Source organism: Lacerta agilis, chromosome 16 (genome assembly GCF_009819535.1).
Source record: "Lacerta agilis isolate rLacAgi1 chromosome 16, rLacAgi1.pri, whole genome shotgun sequence".
Classification (NCBI taxonomy): domain Eukaryota; kingdom Metazoa; phylum Chordata; class Lepidosauria; order Squamata; family Lacertidae; genus Lacerta; species Lacerta agilis.
Genome location: NC_046327.1, coordinates 32,153,284 through 32,171,056, shown reverse-complemented (window position 1 = coordinate 32,171,056; position 17,773 = coordinate 32,153,284). Strand labels below are relative to the sequence as shown.

The 17,773-nt window shown below is 44.1% G+C and overlaps 1 protein-coding gene across 1 annotated transcript; it reads right to left on the bottom strand.

Moving 5' to 3' along the window:
• Positions 1 to 438: 438 nt before the first annotated feature.
• On the bottom strand, positions 439 to 17,488 carry LOC117061278 (intersectin-1-like). Its single transcript, XM_033174004.1, has 12 exons — positions 17,360 to 17,488; positions 17,039 to 17,115; positions 15,298 to 15,432; positions 13,923 to 14,040; positions 8,598 to 8,648; positions 7,931 to 8,008; positions 6,339 to 6,395; positions 4,248 to 4,307; positions 3,466 to 3,530; positions 1,766 to 1,847; positions 1,222 to 1,280; positions 439 to 730 (listed from the first exon to the last, which is right to left on the bottom strand). The coding sequence occupies exons 2-12, from the start codon at positions 17,080 to 17,082 to the stop codon at positions 517 to 519; spliced, it is 963 nt and encodes a 320-aa protein (XP_033029895.1). The 5' UTR covers positions 17,083 to 17,115; positions 17,360 to 17,488; the 3' UTR covers positions 439 to 516.
• Between the last annotated feature and the right edge of the window lie 285 nt (positions 17,489 to 17,773).

Below are 17,773 nucleotides of genomic sequence, written 5' to 3'. Positions count from 1 at the left end.
CTAGCTGCCGCATTCCAGATTAATTTCTTTCTGTTATAAATAGCAGATGGAGGATGTTGGTGGGGATTCTGGTGAGGGCTGGGGCTGGGGGGGGGGGTGAGTCAATGCCTTCTTCTCCCCACAGCACATTCCTGATTTAGAATCATGAAATTGTAGAGTTGGGAGGGACCCCCAGGGTCATCTAGTCCAACCCGTTGTAATGCAGGAAACTCAACAAAAGCATCTGTGACAGATGGCCATCCAACTTAAAAACCTCCAATGAAGGAGAGTCAAGCAGCTTCTGAGGAAGTCCATCCCACTATCAAACAGATCTCAACTGTTGGAAGTCTTTTCCTAACGTTTAGTCGGAATCACCTTTGTTGTAATTTTAACTCATAAATTCAATCCTCCCCCCCACACCACCTATTTGTTAAAACAAAACTCAACCACACAGAGACAGATGTTTGACGGTGGATTTCAGATTTCTTCTTATTAAACTTTATTAAAGGACATTCAACCACAGAAGCCTAGGTGCCTTCACGAAGTTAAAGGGGGCAGTAACCTCTTGGGTTGGATATAAAGCAAAGGAGCTGAATAGATCTGCAGACATGGCTGCCTGGAGAACCAGCCTTGGAGGAAGTGGAAGCCCACAGCCAATAGCAAGATCAGGAACAAGGCCTTGGCTAATGCCCACAGCAAGCCACATGCGTCCCGGAGAGTTGGGCGCAGGGGACAGCTGAAAGAGAATGACCTGCAAGAGGAAACACAAAAACAAAAGAAGACACCAAACTCGAAAGTCAGCTGCACAAGATGGCTTGGTTCTTGGTGGTTCTGTCTTCGGGGAGCTCTTGTCCGCTAAGAAACTCCTACATGTTGCAAGGGATTCTGAGCAGTGTTCTAAGTAAGGTACACAAGCTGTTCACAGCGCATGCAGGTCAGGTCTACCACCACATGAACCGAGAATATACCATTGAGCCCACCCAACACTCATTTGCGGGAGACAGTGTTGTATGGACAATGTGTCTTCCAGGGGATCTTGCTTTTCAGTATCTTCTCTCTGAGGAACCCCTGATCCTTGCAAGAATGCTAATATTCCCTTGGACGCAGCCTGAAAACCACCAACCGACCACATCAGCGCGCAATGTCTGTGCCTTCCCTTCTTCTCCTCACCCCAAAATTCTCACCCCGCTGTGTCCTTCCTTGTTTGTATGATATTCTGTGATAATCCGTTGGATCACTTACCAGGAAGGAAGCTGCTCTTTGAAACTGATTCTGTTTAGTTCCAAACATGGAAGCCTTTTCTGGGAGAAAAGAAAAGATTCAAGTGATCGGCTGAGCATGTGTACTGTGAAAAGCCCTATATTCTGCTGTAGACCAAGAATGCCCCCAGAGCATGGAATCTGGCACCCCTGCAGTGAACCACGAATGAGTTTTATTTCCAAATACATCAACATCTGGATGACCACAGGCTTCCCACCACTGATGTATATTTTTACACCTTCCTTTTGGCAACAAGGAGTCAGATAGGAAGAAATGTGGCAAGGATGAACACTGAAGGATTTGATCCTCTGCTACATCAGTTGTGCTGCTTGAATTTTGAGGAGAGTTTCTGGGGTACTGAGGCAGGTTTTATATGCTATTATTCCCCCCTTACATTCTGTCTGAACCCCAGGAATGGCACTGACTTGAGCCCGTAAACATTTCACGTACTGTAAACCACAAACGTCCCGTCCCCTGACTCACATGCCCCCTGCACTTTTGCGCATATAATTTGTGCCCCTCATACCATCTGGTCACATGCTCGTTCCTCTAAAAGAACGCCCCCAGGCGAGGTCCCCACTTGTTCTGAAAGTAGCTCTTTCTGGAATCTGAAACAGAACATAGTATTACATCTCCAAAAGGAAAAGCTCGTGAAAGAAGTTTGTGAAAGAAGCAAAACAGAAGGCAGGACAAGAAAGGACACTGAGGCGAGCGCATGATATATTGTGGGCCCAAAACATAGTTACTTTGATTGTACTCCCTTCTTTCTCCCCTTTGATTCTGCTTGAACCCTAGGGAGAATGTTATGTTGATTTGTAGGTCCCTAATTCAGCATTTACCCAAGCTTTTATCACTTGTGAAAAACATAGAAATCTCTCTCTCTCTCTCTCTCTCTCTCACACACACACACACACACACACACACACAATGTGTGGTGTGGAAAGATAAAACGTAAACCACTGCTAGCTGTAGCAAACTTTAATACTAACCCAGGCAGCTTATATAGTGGTACCTTGGTTTAAGAACAGCTTAAGTTTATGAACAACTTGGATTAAGAATGCTGCAAACTCTGAAGTAGGTGTTTTGGTTTGTGAACTTTGCCTTGGAATAAGAACATGTTTCGCTTCCTGTTGAGTGTGTTCCATTTGTAAATTGAGTCCCCCGCTGCTATGGCAAAGCACGCCTTGGTTTAAGAACGCTTTGGTTTAAGAACAGACTTCCAGAACAGATTAAGTCCGTAAACCGAAGTACCACTGTATTCTTAAAGTGGGAGAGAACACTGCATCACATTCAGTAACCTCTGGTGCCTGCAACTATTATTCCCAGATGGTGAGCTGAGTTCAGGAATCTTTGAAGGGCCCTGTCCAAGGCCACTCAGGTAGGATTTGAACAGGCCTCTGTCATCATAACATCATCATCATCAACAACAACAGCAACAACAACATTATTTTCATTTCATTTCTTTACTGCTTTTTATTTTTAAGCGATGGAAATCAAAGCTGTTTACAACCCCCGTTAAACATCAAATAAAACAATCCAGATTAAAACATTACAGAAGAAAGACAGATATAAAGTATACATTCAAAGCTACACAGTTAACAGGAAACTAAATTATCATCCTAAAGTTTTCAAAATGAAACATTCTAAAGGAGGTCAACTACGGAATGCACATTTACTGTGGCAAAGTTAACAATACTGAGTATGTGTGTATATATATATATATATATATATATATATATATATATATATCATTTCAAAAGAAAACATTACTACACTAGCAGGGTTTGCATAAACACTTACAATTAACAAAAAAACAAGTACAGATAAAGATGGTGTTAAAATTGACAAGGGATAACAACAACAACTAATACAAAGAGCCTACATGTGATTAATATAGCAAACAGAGGAAGTTATTATGTCAAAAACCAGAAGAGGAAGTTGAGGGACCTGGGGTGGGGGTGGGGGGGAAGGGGTTACTTTCTGATTTTTGTGATTTTTATATGTTGTAATATGGTTTAAAAATGTCAAATCCAATAAAAATATGTAAAAAAAATGAAAACATTACTAAAGGAAGTCAAATTTAAAATAAACATTTCAAACAGCATAATTAGCAAGAGAATAAAATGTTACCATAAACATAGAACATGCTGGCTAAACAGTTCACTCATCTAGTCAGTCTGCCTCTCTAGTTCACCATAAGAAACCATTGTATTGCTTTAAACTTACAGTACCACTTCCTGCTGAGCTTCCATCACACTGTCCTCCAAGAGGGTGATGTTTCTGTGTAGCTCCTTTGTTGTTGGAATTAAGAGAGACAGAAACAAAAAAAAGCAACACCTGTTTTTTATACATAAGAAATCTCCGTTCTCTGAATACCAGTTCAATCACGCTGCAGGCTCAATTATCAGCCATGAACTGGAGGGGACAGGAGAACTCAAGTACTACCGGTATATGTTATGGATTTGGAGACAAGGATTAATGATATTTTCTAGTCCAATGATTTGGCCTGTAAAAAAAAGTTCAGCATTTCCCAAGAATATGGGAACTAATTTGGAACTACTGTACTTTGAACTTGCCAGGGCATGTCCAAGCTTTATGAGAAACAGCTGAGGGAACTGGGTATGTTTAGCCTGGTAAAGAGGAGACTGAGAGGAGATGTGATAGCCATCTTCAAATATCTAAAGTGCTGCCCCATGGAAGATGAAGCAAGCTTATTTTCTCATGCTCAGGAGGGTAGGAACCAAACCAAGGGATTCAAGTGACAAGGGAGAAGATTCCAATTAAACTTCAGGAAGAACTTTCCAACAGCAAGAGCTGCTTGGCATTGGAACAGACTCCCTCAGGAGGTGGTGGACTCTCCTTCCTTGGAGGTTTTTAAGCAGAGGTTGGGTGGCCATCTGTCAGAGATGTTTTAGTTGAGATTCCTGCATTGCAGGGGAATGGACTAGATGAGCCTAGAACTCTACGATTCTATGAATCTATGATTCTATGGGATGGTTGGGACATACCTGGCTCTTCAGAGACAATCCTTGAATGGTGGTGCTGAGTTTCTCAATCTGGTGCTGTCTCTGAAACCCCCATAAAAAAACCATAACTGTTTTGTTCAGGTTCCACCCACCCACAACAACAAAGTTTCCTCAACCCCTAACATTCCTCCTAGCCTTAAAGACTAAACCAATATTACCAGTGATGACATGGGGTCTGGAAAAATGTGACATTATTCATTGGTGTATGTATGTTCAAAATTACGCCCTCCCACCAGATGTGAAGGAAGTAAACAACTACCTGACTTTTAGAAGACATCTGAAGGCAGCCCTGTTTAGGGAAGCTTTTAATGTTTGAAGTTTTATTCTGTTTAATATTCTATTGGCAGCTGCCCAGAGTGGCTGGGGAAACCAGCCAGATGGGCGGGCTAATTATTATTATTAATTATTATTACTATTCAAAATTAGCTACGGTAGGATTTGGTAAGCCCATGCCCATGTTGATTTCAGATTTCAGAGGTGGGAAATAGTTAGGCTGCTCTCACGATTAAGTGGATCAGCACATCTGTTGTGGGGTAAGGCAAAACATGTGAGCATCCGAGCACAGCACTTTTCAACTGTTTGCCTTATGAAAACTTCTGCTTATCTTAGAAATGTACACACTTGCAGAAATTTGTCTGGTCGCTCCTTGATGGTGTTAGAAGCCCCGGAGGTGATGTGGAATAGTCAGTCCAGTATATTAGAGAGGCACCCAAAGACAAATGGGGTCTGAATTCGCCCATAATGGTGTACTCCATAAAAGGACTAAAACTTACAACATGTACTGTATGTTGTGGAGTTGAAACACTGCCTGCTTTCTGACAATTGGCCAAGGACTGACTGACTGACTGACTGACTGACTGACTGACTGACTGACTTTCTTTATTTCTTTCCTAACTAACTAACTAACTAATTACAAAGGAGTGGATTCAGAGCTAAGCTAAAAATCCTGGCTAATAATAATAATAATAATAATAATAATACTTTATACTCTGCCCATCTGGCTGGGTTTCCCCAGCCACTCTGGGCAGCTCCCAACAGAAAAATAAAAGCACAATAAAACATCAAAACATTAAAAACTTCCCTAAACAGGGCTGCCTGCAGATGTCTTCTAAAAGTCAGATAGTGGTTTATTTCCTTGACACCTGATGGGAGGGCGTTCCACAGGGTGGGCGCCACTACCAAGAAGGCCCTCTGCCTGGTTATGTGAAAAGACCTTCTCTCTTCCCGCTCAAGCACCCTGTAGCCCTCTGGACTTCACACAAAATTCTGGCCGGTAGTGAGTTCAGAATGAATAGCCCACCCTTGCTTTCTTCATCTTACTAATTCATTATTTGCTCAGCCTGGAGGAAAGGGGAAGCTGGAGAGAGAGAGAGAAGTATCCCCAGTCCCCAGTCAAAGCAGCAGCTAAACCGGAAATAAAATACTGGATACTGTGTTCGGCTATTCTTCCAATTGCCTGCCTGTTCTGCTTCCTTCAAGTCTCTTGCCTTTGAACCAAGGCTGTGGTTGGAGGAGTCTGGGTTCACAGCCTAATAGCCAGAAGAAGTGAGGCATGGAGGAAAGCCTCAAAATTGGTGCCACAGCCTATCAGAAATGTTGCACCACATTTTTCCGGTGAAGTGGGCAACCACAACCTTAAAAAGAAAGGAAAAGAGCATACTCTGTGTGTTTGGAGTGTTGAAACTGGTATGTTTTGGCAGTTTCCTGTGGTTAGAACACTTGTTTAATTTGTCCTCTACTAGTCAAATATTCTTTAAAGCACTGCAAAAGTTTGCAAAACCTGTGAGCTAGATGAACAAGAGTGTGTGCACATGCTAGGCATCAATGTCACCTTCAGTACTGTGAAAAAACAGTGTGTTTCCAGTCTTAGATGCTGCCTTCAAGTTGCTCTTCCTTTGCAACACATTCCTACAAATAAATCGTAAGAGCCGTTGTCCAAGCCATGGTAGCAGCTAAGAGATCCTGAGTCTGAGCTCTGCATGAGTAGTAGGTTGTGGAGTTGAGGCTTGCTTCAACATTAAGACCTTCCTTGAGCCATGTGTATATTGAAAGCACAAATACATCTGAGTTTACCTGCCTGATCCTGTCGTTCTTTGCCTGCCACTTGGCCTCCCATTCAGACAAGTGCCTCTGTGGAGTAAGGTTAAAAAAAAGAACATTCTTGCATTAGCAACCCTGTCATTCAGACACAAATGCCCAGCCACTTGCCATCTGAGCTGTTCTCTATTCCTTTAGATCAGAGGTAGCCAGGTGCAAAGGTCAGGGTTTATGGAAGGAGTGTGGTACAATGAGTCAGTGCATCTAACTTTTAACCAGAAGGTTGGTGGTTAAAGCCCAAACATGGATGACTGTGGGCAGGATTCCTGCATTGCAGAGGGTTGGACTAGATGACCCTTGGAATCCTTTCCAACTTTCCAACTCTATTCTCTGAACATCCGGAGGGCACAGGACTGGCTACCCATCTGCCTTTGGATCCTGACTGTCCCAGTCGAGTTGGGATGCAACCCTGGAAACCTCCTTTCAATTTCTCACCCTCGGAGCAAGTTGGGAGCAAAGTCCTGTACAGTACTCCAAAAGCAGAAAGCACACCCTCAAGCATGTCACCAACAAAAGCAGGAATACCTTTGCTAACTTCTAATGCCTCTATTCTCAAAACTAATATCCCAAAGTATGTTACTATCAACACATTCCAGAATGCTCCTCCTAGCTATAGCAGTTCAAAACACGCCAGTGCAAGCAGATAAATAAGTACAGCTGCAGCGGGAAGGTAAACAGTGTTTTGGTGCGCTCTGGCTTCCATCACGGTGTTCCGTTGTGCCAGAAGCGGTTTGTTCATGTTGACCACATGACCCAAAAAAGCTGTCTGTGGACAAATTCCAGCTCCCTCGGCCTGAAAGCAAGATGAGCACCGCACCCCATAGTCGCCTTTGACTGGACTTAACCGTCCAGGGGTCCTTTACCCATAGTTGTCAAGTTTCGGATTTGAAAATAAGGGATCAGCAGCCTCACCTATCCCGGGGACAGTCACATGGCAGTGGTGGGCAGAGCCAGAAGCAAAAGTGGGCGGCACTGGTGTGAACGCACGCAGTAGGCTTACTGTATTTTGGAAACGCTGCCCGTGGGCTACGACGCCTGTAAGCGCGGGAAATGGCTCCCGCTTGCTTTGAGGCTGCAAGGAGGCGAGGTCTTTCCAGTCCCTGGCCAGCAGGGGGAGGGAGAGGAGCTGCTTCCTTTGAAAAAACGGGAAATTAAAGGGATATAAAAAATAAGGGATAGCAGCGGGAAACTGCTTGAAATAAGGGAGATTCCCGGGGAAAACGGGGTACTTGACAGCACTGCCTTTACCTTTTACCTTTTTGTTTTGCTTATTCCAAGAAATCTATCCTATCAGAAGGATTACTTAGCTTCTAGGTTCTACCGTTGTTCCTGGGTTTGCCTTGTTTGTTTTTGTTGTAGTTCAGGGCCAGGGGTGAGGAACCTGTATCCCTCCAGATGTTACTGGTCTATGCCTCCCATCAGCTTTACTACTGGCCGCTGGATGTGGCCAATGAGGATTTTAGTCCAACAACATCTGGATGTCTGCAGGTTCCCCACCTGCCTTAAGTATTGATATAGTGTCATCAGCTGGTCCTTATACAAAGACATACAAAGAATGTGGCCTTCACCTTCAGCTCATTGCCTTCTGTTCTCAGCTCCTTTAGGATATCCTTGTTGGACTTCTCCTCCAACTGTTGCTTGAAGACCTTTGTGTAACGATATTCAAGTCAAAGTTGATTTATTTACAATATGCAAGTCAATTATAGTAAGAACAAAAGATTTCATAATTGGGCACATGGAGGGAAGCAGTTCTGAGAAGCGCGTTTAAGGAACTGAATCCTAGGACAGCAATCATTTTGAGACAATTTGCAGTTAAAACTTTAAAACTTGCACAGTGTTAAGTAGAGTTGGTCCCTTTGCCCCCACCCCACCAATAAAATATTTGAGGGGGCTGGGGGCCCTGAAAGCTGATGGGCATTGCCATTCAAATGGTGTGCTTGCACTGCATCTTGTGAGCACTTTCAAATGTTGGCTTGTGAAAAAGACTGACTGCACACAGAAAAAGAGCAGGCCTGGATTAAGGTTAAACCCATGTCTTTGACGTGCTAGTTTTCTACTTGCAATTAGCTTTTAGTTCTTCGCTGGCTAGGTCACCACTTGCAGTGTGAAGTGGCAACATCTAGGAAAAGTTTAATGACTTGATCCTGCTGCATGAGCAACCAAGGCCTTCAGGAAGATGGATGGAACCTATGCTGGTTGGTCCCAGCTAAGTTTGCCACATCAAGCAGCACTCACCTTTTTTTCCAGTTCTTTAACAGTCTCAGCCATTCTCTGATTTTCCTTCTCCTGTAATTTAGAGAAGAGATGGAAAGATCTAACTAAGTCTTACTTCCCAGAGACAGATCAGGCTGAGTTCTATTCAAACACACAAACCTGCACAGATTTTCCTCTTCCCCTTTCAGATTAGGGGATGGGAAGGACTCTTAATCTCAGGGTCATGGGTTCGAATCGAGCCCCACTTTGGACAAAAGATTCCTGCACTGAAGGGGGTTAGACTAAATGAACTTCCAACACTAGAGTTCTATAATTCTATGTCAATTCTTCTCCCCTCCTGCCACACACACACAAACACACACACATCAGCACCATGCATTTTAAAGTACTGTGATACTACTTTAAACAGTTGTGGCTTGCCCCAAGAATCCTGGGAACTGTAGTTTGTTAAGGGTAGTGAGAGTTGTTAGGAGATCCCTATTTCCCTTCCCAGAGTGCCAATCCCTCTTCCCAGGGAATGCTGGGAATTATAGTTTTGTGAGGGAAATAGGGGTCTTCTAACAACTCTCAGCATCCTTCACAAACTATAGTTTCCAGCCTAGGCTTAGCCAAGGGGGGGGCAGCTGCCACCATCAAGCAAAACAATAGAAATACTTAACTGACCAATCACGTTGGTTCTGCCCCCCCAAAGTCCTGCCCCCCAACAAAAGTCCTGCTCCCCTCACAAAAATCCTAGCTATTCCTATGGTTCCCAGGATTCTTTTGTTGGGGGGGGGGTCATGGCTGTTAAAGTGGTACTTTAAATTTATGGTACAGATGTGATATCAAAGTAAATGTGTATTATCACATGATGTTATCTATTTGAAGCTGTATGTGCCTTGTTGTTTTGTTTTTGCTGTACATACTCATTAGTTGGAGCGAATGTCTTCTATTTTACACCCGAGCGGGATCAGAATTTATATAGTACTTCTGTTTCATGTACAATATTTTGTTAATACCATATATACTTGAGTATAAGCCGACCCGAATATAAGCCGAGGCACCTAATTTTACCACAAAAAACTGGGAAAACTTATTGACTCCTGTATAAGCTGAGGGTGGGAAATGCCAACAGTGGCAAAGGCGGAGGAGAAGGAAGGAGCAGCTTGAAATTAGATTATACAAATTAATTTACAACGTTTTTGCACCATTGCAGCCCCACAAAACAGTGGGTGCGTGATTTTTTTGGTGCAGGCTGTAGCCATGGACATGCTATGTGATCTGATGGTGAATTTCGGGTGACCCAATGCAAAAATCCTGAGTATCCACCCACGTGCTTTTACCTCCCCCCTCCCAGGCAGCCTCCTTTATTGCTAGCGTCTCTTATCTCCTTCCAATCTCTTGCAATCAGCTGCTGAGCTGCTTCCTTTCAACACCCCCTTCCTTCTTTGTAAAAAAAAAAAAAGCACAATCTGCCAGCCCCGCAGGCTGCTCCTCCCTCCCCCCCCCCCCAGGGCGGCTTTTTCAGCACAAAAAATATGCTGAAAAACTCAGCTTGTACTCAAGTATATATGGTAGTTGAATTTCCTCATTTTAGCAGAGGACTAGCTTAGCATGCAGAGTCCCAAATTCAGTCCTCTTCAGGCAGAGATAGGAAAGACTCCCACCATGAGATGTAAAATTTCTGGAAATTGTGAAGTTCAGAGAAAAAACCTGGAAATTTTCAGGAAAAAAATGGGGGGGAAATGCTACATTAGCACTTCTTTTTTCTTTACCAGATTCAAAGTCATTCTGTTACTTTAGAAACATCAAATATAACTATGGACAATTTTAATGGGCATAAAATTATCACAACTAGCATATTAAAAATATAGTGTATCCAAACAATTATTACAAACAGAATTTACTTTTAAAATAATATTTATTTGTATTTGTAACAAATGGAGCAACAATCTCCTGAACCGTTTACTAGTTTATGTGGAACAAAAAAAAAACTCCACAAAACAATTTTTAAAAATCCAGAAGTAACAATTACCCATATTTCCTCTCCATAGTATTTTAAAAAATAATTCATAAAAAGAACTGAAGAAGGAAGTGGGACTAAGTTTCAATGAATGGGCATGAAATTTAATCAGAATCATTTTCTGAACTGTAATTAAGTATACACTTTCAGGCCCTTTTTGTTGCTCTATATTTTCTTCCAGTGCTTTGAGGCCTAGTGAAGAGGAACAGAACCAATGCACACCATACACATGCAAAAACAAAACTGAAACCGTTTTCTTTTCTGGAGACAACAGCACCTCCTAAAGGAAGAAATGTATCTTGTTCTTGCATTGGAGAGTTCAGTTTGTAACCTAGGACTTGCTTGTCCTCACAGAAATTAGAATAATCTGATATACCATACATTTTTTTTAATAAATTATTTATAAAATATTTGAACCCCTTATCTTAAAATATTTTATTAATCATGTTAAAAGAAAACATTCCATAATCTATTTTTTATTTTTTCAATTTTTCGGAAAAAAACAAAAACGGCTTCAGGAAAAAAACGGGGGGGGGGGGATACACATATCCCCCGCCTCCAATTTTTTCCAGGTTTTTTTCCCCCAGGCCTTCACATCTCTACTCCCCCCTCAGGCCTGAAGAGCCATTGTCAGTCAGTGCAAACAATCCTGAGCTAGGTGGACTGGGCATAAGAACTTCCAGTATCTCCATCATGTTGTACCAGCTCAGCAGAAAGAAAGCAATTTTTAATAAATAAATTAGGTGCTTATTAACACTGAACTCTGTTAGTATCATCACAGAAATCTATTGGGTGAGATTCATTTGTACAAACCCCATCAGTGCAGTGAGTCCCACTTGCCCAACAACACCCCCCTCCCCCTCCCCCCCACGCATGCCCCCTCCAAATTGGCTTAGGAGGGAGGAGGAGTTGGGGACACCCCCCCCCCCCCACAAACAGATGGAAGGTTCCTCTTAGCCATAAGCAGAATTCCAAATGCTAGTTTTGTTTTTTTCTTAAAATGTATGTAAGAATTCAGATAAGAAGGGGGGAAATGTGCAAAATAGAAAACAACATCTCTGGACCCAGGAAGAAGCAGAAGCTATGAGCTAAGAAGCGAAACATAGAAAACAACAGCGTATAATAATGTTTGCTGCATTAATAATTCAAAATAAAGTGCCATCATTTTTAAGTACTGTTTAAAACACTGGGCTTCAAAACCTTTAACAGTTGATTCTAAAACATGGATTCTCCTACTGCGGTCTGCAAACCAGTTTCGTTCAGGTGGCATGCTGTAAAAATATAATTAAAATCGCACAGCATCTAGCACAGTGCATTATCACTGTTACGGCAGGCAGAAAACTAATGAAGTGATCTGCCAGGACCTTCAGCAATTTTCAAGTGGTTCGTGAAGGGAAAAGTCTGAGGACCCCCCCCCCCCACTGGGGCCTTTTTTTTTTTCCCCTGAAAGGAGGCTTATAAATAACAGTGACACAGCACAACAGAGCAGAACAAGATTGTTTTATCTTCCCCCCTTCATCAAGAAGCTGTCCTGATTAAATTGGGGGGGGGGTGATCGTTAAACTCATTACATGGAACAAAGGGCCATTCCAGAAGGATGAGCATCAAACTGGGCTGATTTAAGATGAATAAAATAAGAATGCCACAGACACGGTTGAGATAATATTGTCAAATCCTGGCTTGCTTATCTATAAGGTTGATGGCCCTCCCTTGTTCATAGAAGTCAGCGCTGCCCCTTTCCCACAGTGCTATGCAATCCAAAATCTTTTAAATGAGAAGGAGAGAGGGGACTTGGAGTTGCCCGCCAGCAGTTAGCTCCTGAATAAGACACACCCAATCACTCCTGAATTAGGCATTTATACTAAACCAGCATATGGAAACTGAATGGAAATCTGTGTCCTTATCAAAGATAAGTGAGGTTCAAGTAGTCACTCTGTTCAAAGCAGGGTGGGTGGTGCTGAATTCCAGTGGTAGACACTACAGAACTGATGGACTGTCAATGTTTGCCTTAGGGCAGAAAATGGGATTTCTGTCCTAAAAGACGGACATTCTAAAGAGCTATGGAACAGGTTTTCAACCTTTTTGAGTCCACAGCTCCCTTGACCAACTACAGTACATTTTTTTCTGTGGTACCCTTGTGGGGCTCAGGAGCCCAGTTATGCCACCCCTTGCCTGCAGAGCTGGCAGCCTCTCACCCTTTATCAAACACCCCTCAGCCTCCTCTCCTCTCTACTCGAGAGTCCTCCGGGTTGCTGCTGCTGCTGCTGCCCCCCTACACACACCCCAAAGAGAGGTGCCTCCTCACACTGCCCCACAGGGGCCTGGGACTTGTCTGCCCATTCCCAACAGCAAGGGCTGGTGGAGTGGCTGGCTGGGCTCCCTCGCCCACTTGCTTGCTTACTCCGAGGCCACCTCAGCTCCTGGCACCCAGGGACCCCCTAGCCAGCCCCAGAGGCACCATTTGCCTGAGGAGCTTGTAGCCAGGCCTGCTGCACCAAACAGCTGTAGAAGCCTTTGGGAGGCAGAGGTGTGAGAGGGCACCAGAGGGAAGGAAAGAGGGTGTTACCCAAGGCACCCCTGACCATCATTCAATGCACCCCTGGGTGCCATGGCACACTGGTTGTAAACCACTGAGCTAAGGGGATGCAACATCTGTCCAATTCATCCGTGGGACCATTCCAGTGGCACCTTCCCTCCCCCCTCAGCAAAAATTTGCAGGGAGTGCCTAGAGCTTCATGCCACAAAGCCAGTCCCCACACCTCTTTCTTGCCATGAAGCAATGACCGTACGAAGGCCTACCAAAGAGTTGGGGAAGGGGAGAGAATCACTGGCGAACAGAGCCACTTGGACGCCCAGAGTGGCAAATGCGGGGGCACCCCCTGGGGGCGGGCTGCCGCGCAAACGACAACCTCATGAGCTACTGCAGCCACCACACGAACATACTTATCTGAATAACCATACAGTTATATTAAATGTTTTACCAAGTCATTTGAAACCATTACGCTTTGTACAAACAATAAAGAAACTTATGTTTTATTTTTACCACAATCCGAATCTGAAGTGAGTTATTCATTGCCAGAGTGAATACTGGCTGGTGGCAGCGGATATTCCATATGTCGTTGGGGCAGTTACCAATAGACCGTTAAACGTCCGGGGGTGCTGCTCAGGTCTGAGAGAGTGACAGTGACAAAAGTCACTGGCGGCAGCTTGGGAATCGCAGGGGTGGCGCCGAGTGTCACCCCCCTCTGGGGTAGCACCCGGGGCGAACCGCCCCCAACGCCCCCCTTGCTCCGCCCCTGGAGAGAATAAAGGAGTCCCAAAAGGATTCCCTGCAAGGGTCTTACTTGCTTGTGGATGCGCAGTTGGCGTTGACGGCTTCGATTCTGGAACTCCCTCAGGGCATCCTGGACTTCCTCCAGCTCCTCTTGCAGTGCCCGCGTCTTCTTCTCCAGGGGTTCAAAACTGCAGAGGGGGAGAGTCAGCTGTATCTCTCAGAATCGAGTGCACCAGGACATGGCAAGAAGTTCTTCCCTTACTCAGGAAGGCCCTGGACTCCTTGCCAGGGACTCCTGTCTCTTTCACTTGTTGACTGCCTATTACACGTTCTATTACCCCAAGCATAATCCAAGAGATATATTCCAGCATCCTTTGTAACAATGCATCTCTTTTTCAACTCAGTGCAACAATGGGGAAATGGCTGAAAAACCCATTGATACAGAGGTGTAGCGTGCAGGGTGCCTGGGAGCCGTGACCCCTGGTACTAAATTTTTGAAGGGGTGCGAATAGTTGCTACACCACTGTATTGATACCAACTAGAGGAATAGTTGCTGCTTCTTCCTGCGAAGATAGATAATACTTTATTCGGCTATAAGCCCACAAGGTAAAACAAATCAATAAATAAAAACAGCATTTTACATTCTAAAATATCAACTAAAATATTTCAACGCATAATCTCCTTCGCATTACTTACAATCTCTACCGTATTATGGCCTTAAAGATAAAGATGGAGCATAGAGTTTACTAGATTTTTAATAGTCATGAAGTCTTTTATATGAAAGAACTGAAATCAGGAATCTGGCAACCTGTAATGTTCTATAAGAGTCTATGTCCTGGAGTAGATAAGCTAGATGCAATTCAGGTGGTTTAGCAACAATTTCCAGAATGATTGAACTCAGAATCCTTGATCGGGGAACAATGTATAAAGGGCAATTTAACAAGATATGGTAAAGGGATTCTATTGATTTGTTATCACATGCGCATAAAACAGAGGTTTTACCGTTAGAAAATCTATTGCTCAGAACATTTGAGGGGAACACATTAAATCTGGCTCTAACAAATGCAAATCTGTGCGACGCAACCGATAAGGTAGACAGATATCGAGGTATCTGGGGCATAGATGTAATGCCCAGATTTATCCGAGAACATGTACCTCCACCTGTAGTAAGATTTTGTTGCAAATCAACCGCCTCCAATCTTTGTTTGATGACCTTTTTAGCTGCAATTAGATCTAAATTTAATAAATCGGAAGGAGAGATTCCATAAGACAACAGTTTGGATCTCTTCCTGCAAAGGTTGGCTAATGTTCAGGCACCAAACAGCCTAAAAAACTTAACTGGAAATAAAACACACCCTTCGTAGGCAAATCTAGAGCAGCCACGGACAGTTTTTTGCCCTGTGCCCCATCGCTAGTTTTGGGTGCCCACTCTGAGATCCTCTCACCTCTTGGCCTGCAGCAAAGAGCAGAGCTGGGCCTGATGTCCCAAGAGTGCCTCATATTGGTTCTGCCAGACTTCACCATGAGCAAGTTCTTCGTGGATCCACTCCTGCAGCCAAGCGTTCTCTTCCTCAAAGTTTCTGGGTTTAGATGGGGAGAGTCTAAGTGAGGACTGAGTGGGGGGTGGGGGTGGAAGAACCATTGTAGAATCCCCAAAGATGGCAAAAGTGATGTCTCCTCAGCTTCAACTCGTGCCTAAAGACAGACATCTAATGGCTGTCCATCAATTTTTGTATAGAAGAACCTGGTGCAATTAGCCAACAGAAAATATGAAAGCAGAGTAGGGTATATTACACTCTGTACCTCCATTATTCTTGTTACTCTGTTCTCTTTCATACTGTGCTGTTGCTGAGGCTACAGAAGCAAAGGGATGGCTGGCATGATGTTGTGGGGGAAGGCCAGAAATTTTATCCCTTTCCCCTCAGGCCATTTTTGCCCCCCAAGCAAAAATTGTTCCCCACATCCGAAACTGCTTGCATAGGATCAGGCTGTAAATCTACCCTGTTAAAAGCTTAATTTGTTGCTTCCTTTTCCTACCCTAAGATAAGGTGAAAAAATGTTCTTCCCCAACTCAGAAAGTTGTGGACTCTGCTTCACTGATGGTTGTTTTAACAGAGGTTGCCAGCGATTCTTTAGCTGTGATTCCTCCATAGCAGGGGGTTGGACTAGATGACCCATGGGGTCCCTTCCAACTCTACAATTCTATGACTCTGTTTCTAGCTGTCCTTCCCCCTGCTCTACCCAACTGAGTGTTTTACATTGTGATTTAGCTCTGTTAAATGCATTCAGTCGGTCCTACCCTCCCAAACTATTAATGGAGAAGTTGACCCTTCATTAATAAGAACTCTCTCTGCACCTGTTCTCTGAACAATCATTTTGAACCACTACTTCTGTACTTTCAGGATCAAAGTATATGAGATGTCATTCATGTCTTTATCCCTTTTGTGGTTGGGTGGTTTAAAAACAAATAAATAGCAGGGGTAAGGTTTAGACCAGGGGTCGGCAACCTGCGGCCCATGGGCCAGATACGGTCCATGAAGACCGTTTTACCGGCCCACGAACCGCCCACTCGTCAGCGCGGCACGGGGACTCGCCGAGTGGTGCCAGAAATGGCATCTGCACATGCGCAGAGACCAGAAACCGCGTCTGCACATGTCCAGATGCCGGAAATTGTTTCTGCGCAGGCACGATTTTGGCATCTGAGCATGCACAGAAGCGATTTTCAGCGCCGCAGACATGCGCAGACGCGATTTTGGGCATCACGCTGCGCTTGTCCAGCCTACAGACGAGTTCCGTGGAAGTGATTCGGCCCATGGCCAGTAAACCTTGCCAACCCCTGGTTTAGACTATTTGCCCTTGTTTGTACTTATCCCTCCCCTTCGCTTCCGCCGCCATGTTTGCTGTATATAATGGAAGGGAAATTACTGCAGCCTAATTCACATCAGGACGATGGTGGGCTGTGGTGGGACAAAGTGTAAAAAAGACCCTTCCGTACACTGCAGTCCCCAGTCTGGTTCAGTCCGCACAAGGGCTAAAGGTGTGGATCACATCTCATTTACCCTCAATGCTCTACATTTGCTTAGCTGAGAGTAGCTGCTTTCTAGCACACATTTGTAATATTGGGCCACACATTGCTCACTGTCAGCTTCTCAAGCCACTGAAAACTGAAAGCTATAGGAAACGTACCCTCTTTGCTTCAGTTTGTTGTCTCGTCTTGGTGCCACATCCATTATGCTCAATTCCTCAGTTGGTCACTTCCTTTTCTAGAGGAAAAAATGAACACATGTGCCAGCATGGACTTTGGAAAGACCGGGGGGGGGGGAGTTAGCTGATTGTGCTGTTTTGGATGGGGAGGGGGGAAGAAGTTGAAAAGGAAGAGGGAAAATTTCTACCACAGCACACCCAAGGATGGAAATACAAAAAAACAAAAACAAAAAAGTGGAGGACCACAAAAATACCATATCCGTTCCTGCAAGTTAGTTATAGATGAAATGACAAGGCACTTACTTCTGGCAAATAGGAGCCAGTCTGAGCTAAATTGGGACATCAATTTATTACCAACATGCAGTCCAGCTGAACAGATCTTCTGAGATTCATCACCGAGCTCCGGTTGCCATCACATAGCCACAGGTTGCTTAGCAACCACCTGAACTCGGACACTCTGGCCTTGAATACATCTGCTACTTGGTGTCCTACTATGATTAAGTTTAGCTAAAAGTTTCTTGGCCATCCCATCTGTGGGCCCCAAATTCGTAAGACCTGTACACAGGCATTCTTAAAAGGCATTATTGGTGGTTTACAGAGTTGTGGAATTTCTTCCTCTTTTGAGAGATTCAACCTTTTGCATCTGAGCCAACTTCCCCATTTGATCTGCTACCATCGTTTTCCTAACTGAGATCTTTTTGGGTTTTGTACAATTAA